The sequence below is a fragment of the Mesitornis unicolor genome, unplaced genomic scaffold (genome assembly GCF_000695765.1).
Source record: "Mesitornis unicolor isolate BGI_N332 unplaced genomic scaffold, ASM69576v1 scaffold10237, whole genome shotgun sequence".
In the NCBI taxonomy this organism is placed as follows: Eukaryota; Metazoa; Chordata; class Aves; order Mesitornithiformes; family Mesitornithidae; genus Mesitornis; species Mesitornis unicolor.
The window spans coordinates 120-8038 of NW_010198368.1; the positions used below are offsets into that span (position 1 = coordinate 120).

A 7919-nucleotide genomic window follows, 5' to 3' on the forward strand; every position below is an offset into this window, starting at 1 on the left:
TGCCAGGATGAGGAAGGTGGGGAGGAGCCGCAGTGGAGCAGCGGTACAGAGTGAAATGGCTGTGAAGTGGGAAATGAGATTGTAAACCAGCCTTGCAGATTACTGTGTCTACTGCTAACCATTTTTGAGATGAAATTTGATTGTGAGCATGACAACATGATATGCTATAGTAGCCTAAGACAAGCAGTTACAGAGATACAATTTCACTGTGACCTGCATCTAACACCCTGCTGCATCCCTCCTCCCTGGAGAGCCAGTGAAATTAGAAAGGAGGTGTAAAACAAACAAAAGGAAGTATGTTTACTTACTGTCAACAGGCAGTCACCTTTAGCAGTGAGTGCCACAGCCTGACTTGGAAGCCAAAACCATGTACAATTCCCAGGAAAAAAAGGAGGTCAGTAGATTTATTCAGAGAAAACAAATCCCTATTAAACATGTGCCAGGTGCCAGTGCTGGCTCAGAAATACCATAAACTCCTGATAAAGTGAGGGGTGTATCAGTCTGCTCTGTCCTCTTAACTGCTGGCCACTTCCAGAGATGAAATGCACTTATGGCCTTACAGTAATTCTTCCCTAATGGAGGGAATTGTATTTGGGTAAACCATAGTAAGAGGCAAACTTTCATACCCATTTGTTCTCCTAATGCACACAACCCTGTATACTCTTGTTTCTGTAGTGAAAATGGCATGCCGGTGCTTGTTCTGAAAGATCAGAAGGATATTGCTCTGGAAATAACAGTGACAAACAATCCCTCTGATCCAAGAAACCCACAAAAAGATGGTGAAGATGCATATGAAGCGAAACTAATTGCAACTTTTCCAGACAGTCTGACATATTCTGCATTCAGGGAGATGAGGGGTTATCCTGTAAGTACTTTTCAAAGAAAAGATATTAAAATTTAAAAATATTTTCAGCATATTTTAACTTTTAAATGTGTTCTGTTCAATCAGGAAAAACAGCTAACGTGTGGTGCTAATCAGAACGGTTCTCAAGCAGAGTGTGAACTGGGAAATCCTTTCAAAAGAAATTCCAACGTAAGTTGCACCTATTTTACTCAAGTTATAAAATCTGATTCCCGACTGCAGTTGTCCCGAGTTTCTGTGTGGCATAGCTGGAAATTTGATTTGGATCTGTCTCTTTAACTTACCTAGAACTTGATGGTGTACTTCTGTAATACTGAATACATGAATATATTTTATGAAATGCTTACATATGTCATGGATGTTTTTTCTTGTCCAGGTAACCTTTTATTTGATCTTGAGTACCACTAAAGTTAACGTGGATACAACAGACTTGGACATTAATCTGAAACTGGAAACGTGAGTTTTCTCTGTGTGTGTGCACTGTGTTTTTACGTACAGTTGTAAACATTTTGAATTAATTTGCTGGATTCACAAAAGCAGTTCAATAGTGCAGTGAAAACCACCAAATTTGTAAAATAAACATTGTTTCCTTTTTATTGTAGAACAAGCACTCAAGTTAATGCGACTCCAATTACAGCTAGTGCTAAAGTGGTTCTTGAATTGCTTTTATCACTCGCTGGGTAAGTGTTAATAGCGTAACAAATGGGGGGCTGGGGATGACAAATTTGCTGCAGACGTTACTAAAATCTGCTTGTTCCTCTTCCCCACCCCACCTGAACAGAGTTGCTAAGCCTTCTCAAGTGTATTTTGGAGGCAGCGTTGTTGGTGAGAGCGCTATGAAATCTGAAGATCATATTGGAAACCTCATAGAGTACGAATTCAGAGTGAGTAATTCAGATGAAAAGCAGCCGTTGGCAATAAAGCTTTATGCATATGAATACTTGGAAAAGCTGCTGGATTTAAAATTGGCTTTTTAGTCTCAAACTTCTGGTTTCCTGATCAGAACATGCAGTCTGACTGCAGACCAAAGCTGCTTTAGGCTGGACGTTTTATGATCATATCTTGAGGAGGTGGCCCGAGGCTGGCTGTATACTTTTCTTCAGAGCAGTTCATGCAGCATAAAACCCCATGCAGGTAGGGAACAAAACTTAAACACAGAGCTCTAACTGTGGTAGGCCTGGCTGTCAGCTGATGCACACAGCCAGCCAGTACCGTGCACTTACTGCATGCAGGATCGAGCAGGCACAAGGAGATGCTGCAGGAGCCACTTTGAGTGTGTGGGTCCATTTCACTCTTTTGGTTTTCTGCCCAATTGATAAATCACAGAATCGCTCGGTTGGAAAAGCCCTCTGAGATCATCACGTCCAACCGTTCCTGTCTACCCCCTAAACCATATCCTTAAGTACCTCGTCTACCCGCTCTTTAAACACATCCAGGGATGGTGACTCCACCACCTCCCTAGGCAGCCTGTTCCAGCTTCTGACGACCCTCTCAGTAAAGAACTTCCTCCTTCTCTCTAACCTGAACCTCCCTTGGCACAGCTTGGTGCCGTTTCCCCTTGTTCTATCCCCCATCACCTGGGAGAAGAGCCCAGCACCCACCTCTCTCCAAGCTCCCTTGAGGCAGTTGTAGGTGGTGATGAGGTCTCCCCTCAGCCTTCTCTTGTCCAGGCTGAACAAGCCCAGTTCCCTCAGCCGCTCCTCATCAGGCTTGTTCTCCAGAGCCCTCACCATCCTTGTGGCTCTGCTCTGAACATGCTCCAGAAATTGAGGAGAAGGCTCAGAGAGATGATTCTGGTTCTGGAAAATCTGAGTTTATCAGCAAGAGCGTTGCTTTTTCTAGATCATTAATGCAAGCCCTGCTGTCTTTGTACATAGTAGTTTCTCAGGACTGAAGTCCCATCTCTGTCCTTTGCTTCCTTCTGTGCATGCATGCCTGTATTAAAGTAGCAGCAGTTAGAGTATCTGCTTTAGAACTTGCTATCATGAACAGTGACACTAGGAAACCAAAAATAGGTTGGGAAGCAACTTCCAGACTTAAGAAAGCAAGAGCTAATTCTCTTGTTGCCACAGTTCCTCATAAAGTTCCCATCTGCCTCAGTTCCGTAACTGAACAATTTGTTAACTCTAAATTGGAGTTGTTGTTGTTTGACAAGAAGAGAGATTTCCAAAAATGAACAGCTTAAAGTTCATGTTAGGGAATTTTAATCCGTATATGTTTAAACTCTGTGTTTACCTGCTGTCCAAGGATGTTAGTTTTAGTATATGCTTTGTCTTTATACTCTTGTTCCAACCGTCTTTCCTCTGCTTTGAGATTTCCTGTTAGCTGCATGTTTACAACTTGCCCAACCCAGTAACACTTTCAATTGAGCGTAAAATCCTTTTAAAAGTATGTCACAGTTGAAAGAATGTTTGTTTTAACAGGTAACTAACTTGGGCAGACCACTGAAAACATTTGGTACCGCTTCCTTGGACATCCAGTGGCCGAAAGAAATCAGTAATGGCAAATGGCTGCTTTATTTGATGAAAATAGATTCCAAAGGCTTGGAAAAAGTGTCCTGTCAACCCGAGAATGAAATCAATAGTCTGCATCTTGCGGTACGTTACCCTGTCTTCTGCTTGTGCATGAGTACAACATGAAAGCCCTGCCGTACATTGTAAAGGGTGTAAGAGCTTGCCTCCAGGATTTCTTCTGTCTTCAGCAGCTCACAAGCACAACACATAAACAATGTACCCTTGGGATAAGCTTACTAAGAGACTTTGTAGCAGCTGAATGTGCTGCAGGACAGATGCTGTGTTGTGGTGGCTGTTTTTGCAACAGGCAGGATAAATGACTGAAACTCTTCTTACTTTTTCTTTTCCCCCTCCCCTTCTTCCCCCCTTTAGGAATCCCATAACTCCAGAAGGAAACGTGAGGTTGCAGAGAAGCAGACTACAGACAGCAAGGCATTTTCTTTATTCTCAGAAAGAAAATACAAGACCTTGGTAAGCACGTTGCACCAACTATAGTCTGGTCAGGTACCTCCCCCTGCCCTCGTAAGAGGGCTTTTCTGAGTTTGGCAGGTTAAAAGAAGGTTATCTCTTTGCTTTGTTTTTATCTTAAATCCAAGTATCGATGCTTTTAAAATTTGTCCATTTAGATTATCTGCTGATGAGAGAGAAGCAGGAAAGAATTTCTGCACAGTTAATAGAATAAGCCGGTACAGCATCTTCATTGCATTTCCCTATTGCTGGCAGCACAAACAGATTTTGGTTCTTGCGCACACGTGTGATGCCTAGAATCCAATTTTTGATCTTGGAGGGGGTGGTTAAGCAATTTATGAGGATGTGTATTTATTTACACATAGACATTTTTAATTGCAGGACTGCAATGTGAACGCACGCTGTGTGGACATCAAATGTCCCCTGAAGGGTTTGGACAGCAAGGCATCTCTGGTGCTGCGTTCCAGACTCTGGAACAGTACTTTCTTAGAAGTAAGTCCTCTTACTTGCTGTTTTTGGAAGGATAGAGTTCTCTCCTGATCCGTGTCTCATGCCCACGGTTTATTTTGGAACAGGAATACTCCAAAATGAACTACCTGGACATTCTCGTTCGGGCTTCAATCAGTGTTCCTGCTGCGGCTAAGAACGTTAAACTCACAAATGAAGCTGCTCAGGTAGGTTCAACATCTAATGCTAACTACATGGTAGGGTTGTGATGTTTCCAGCTTATCTCAAAGACTTGAAGAAGAAGAAAAATAAGTCAGCCATTTTAAAACAGAAGTAGCTAAATTTAGCCTTTTAGCTGAGTTTAGAATTACTGATTGTTTTTCCCTTTTCATCAGGTTGGAGAAGTTCACGACCATATTGAAATGATACCAGTAGGAACTTTTTATTTCAGAAATATTTTGTAGACGAGAGAAGACATCATGTTAGAGGGAAAGACTGCATAAACTGTAGCTGTATATTAAACACAGATGCTTCTGAAGTGCTCTTTCCATCTTCACATGTTTTCTTTCCTTTAGGTGCGTGTTACTGTCTTCCCAGCAAAGCCAGTAGCACTTTATACAGGAGTACCCTGGTGGATCATTGCAGTGGCTATTTTTGCTGGAATACTGATGCTTGCACTGCTGGTATTCTTATTGTGGAAGGTGAGTTTTTATTCATCTGGTTATTTTACATTTCCTGGTCTACAACTGACAAGATGCAAACTAATTAAGCAAATGATTAAGTATTTTGGTTTGTATGTGGGACTCAAAATAGCAAAACTGGCCAAACCATGCATGACCTTTCTCAGTTTCTCAGCTTTGCAACAGTTGGAATGAAAAGGAAGAACTGTTAGGAAATGTTTCTGTTTCCACATCCACAAGAGGAAGTGTTTTGAGCTCTGGCCAAAACTTGAGACAAATGTTCAGAGGCCATAGTTAGTGAAGGTGTAATGAGAAGACAGTTCACACAGTTGATTTAAGTCAGTTTTAATAGGTTTGACTTCTTCCAGTCCAAAAAAAAAATATGACTAAATACCTTGCTTCCTTGTAGTGTGGTTTCTTCAAGAGAAATAAGAAAGATCATTACGATGCCACATATCACAAGGCTGAGATCCATGCTCAGCCATCTGATAAAGAGAGGCTTACTTCTGATGCATAGTACTGATCTACTTCTGTAATTGGTAACTGATGACATTTTTTAATCTTGAGCTGTGGTACACGCTATGGTTGCGGTGGCTAACTATGAAGCTTCTACTGCATATGTTCTATTAACTTGTGGATCCCAAACTGTTACACTTGCTTGCTCATTCTGTCGATAGATTTTCAGCTTTTGGTGCACGTGAACGGAGGTGTTACCTTGGTCTACAAGGCTTCTTGTTTCTTTCTTTAGAAAATGCGTTGGTCTGTTGCAATGGTTTTTAGTCCTTTTTTTTTAAGTAAGTTTCTTAAGCTTACGAGACAGTAATCAACGCTGCAGAGTTAAGATTTAAAGCTAAGACTATACGGACTATGAACTTGCTTTACTAACCTTCAGTGCATGCTAAAAGATACGTGTTGCTTACAGATAATGAGAGGGGTTTTCACACTGAGAATGTAACTGCTGTGGAAACATCTGTTTTCCTTTAATTCTGAGGTGTACCTTTCTAGGAACACACTTTGCTCTGCTGAAGCTACTAGATGCATGATGATTTATTTGTGCTTCTAGCAACCTTTATTCAACTTAAGATATTACGTGCATGCACATTGTGTTAATAAGTGATGCTTGGGACGAGGGGTTGGGGAGGAATTCTTAACTGAAATACATCAAAACAGTGTCTAATGAAATCTTAAATAAGAGACAGCTAAAGATTTGGTCTATGCCTTGATGTAGTTTAAAAAAAAATCAGTTCCATTTAAGTTCTAATATTATTTTAAAAACCCCACAAACAAACCCAAGAAACCCACCAACCCAAATACTGTGAACAGAGCTTCGCCACTTTCTTTTTTCTATATAGCAGTACCTAATGACAGCTGGATGGCACAGTGTCTCTTAACTTCAGTCTCTACATCAGTGACCCATAAGTATGTAAAGTTGAGTGTCTGGCAGTCATCATCTTTGTAACACTGTGGCAGTAACTCCATCTTATTTTGAAAATTAATTTCAGTCCATTCCTCAACATTCAGTTTTTACAGGGGCTTTGTATGAAAAATTGCAGGGCACAAATAAGCTGTGTTAGATTTCATCTAGGGAGATTGTCTTGGCACATTCCAAAACTTGTGAGTTATGTCTGTGTTTTATCCTGTGGCAAACTAAACAAGACTTGCGTTCTGCTGCAGGTGTGTAATTAGTTCAGGTGACAATAGCTTAGATGGTGCTTTGAAAAACAAGGCCCTCGAGTAACTTCTTGAAGGCCCTGGAAATCTTTCTGCAGGTTTTTAAAGGTAAATCACGTCACCATACAGGAAGATACTGAAGGACATAACTACCTTTGGTTCAGGAGATGCAGACCTTCCTGAAGCTGCTGCTTTGTGCAGCATTAAATCACCTCATTATATTAATTAATAGCTCTATGAGAAGACTTAAAAGACTTGTAAAACAAATTTAGAAAGTTAGTGGCGAGAGTATTTTTAAGGTATTTGATTACCGAGTTGTCACACTGTGCCATTTGTCTTCAGCTGCTGCTGGAACAACTAATGCAGACCTGCTGGCTGACGTTTTTACAACTACTGCATACGCTACATTTGTGGCCTATGTATTTTTGCTTTCGATTTTCTTACCTGCATTTATGCCAAGGAAGAATTTGCTACTTCTGTAACTGTAGTATTTTGGTGGCAGCTTAAACCTAAAAACTGTTCTCTTTCTCCTCTGCCTCAGTGCGGGTTCTTCCAGCGTTCTAGGTACGAAGACAGTGTCCCCCGGTATCATGCTGTAAGAATTCGAAAAGAAGAGCGACAGATCAAAGATGGGAAATGCAAAGACCTTGAGACAAAACAGTGGTTCACAAAGTGGAATGAAAATGAAAGTTACTCTTAGGGGAAAGAAATGCCCACGCACGACGTTCAGCTAGGGGTTAAGGTTTTCATTAATGGAATATTGATAAAGTTAGACCTATGAACACTACGGACTTTCACCATTTGATTGTAAATATTGCTACTTACACTGAGGCTTTTGTTTGCACAGTTTAAATTGCTTCACTAGACTTGATTTGCATTATTTAATTTCCAGAGTGCCTCTTACCCCTTTCAAATCTCACTCATACTTTAGAAGGTCCTGTGTTGATTTGGGGTCTTTTCTGCAACATATGCAAAGCCACCGCAGCAGCCCTTTTTCTGTGATCCTAACCTGCTTCCTAGTCATGCACGGTTAAAGTCAAGATGGGTTCTCCATCCTTCCCTCAATGCATAGTCCACTATAAACACACAGCGGCCTGAACACACTTTGATAGTCTGAAGACCTGCAGATCTACCTTAGTCATAAACTTGGCCTGCAGCAGTAGTTACAGCTCAACAAAAAGCACCGTCTTAAATTCCATGTGCAATAGGTCACGTCGCTCAATCTTTTCAAGATCAGATTGTGTGATTCTTGCTCACAACAAATAAATACACACAGGT

General features: G+C 41.0%; 1 protein-coding gene across 1 annotated transcript; it reads left to right on the forward strand.

The window, feature by feature from the left end:
• The first annotated feature begins 681 nt into the window (after positions 1-681).
• On the forward strand, positions 682-7548 carry LOC104544289 (integrin alpha-6). The gene is made up of 12 exons (XM_010189116.1): positions 682-865; positions 950-1033; positions 1239-1318; positions 1465-1542; positions 1644-1746; positions 3286-3459; positions 3748-3846; positions 4225-4335; positions 4419-4517; positions 4866-4991; positions 5380-5509; positions 7183-7548. The coding sequence occupies exons 1-11, from the start codon at positions 686-688 to the stop codon at positions 5485-5487; spliced, it is 1242 nt and encodes a 413-aa protein (XP_010187418.1). The 5' UTR covers positions 682-685; the 3' UTR covers positions 5488-5509; positions 7183-7548.
• Positions 7549-7919: the final 371 nt, after the last annotated feature.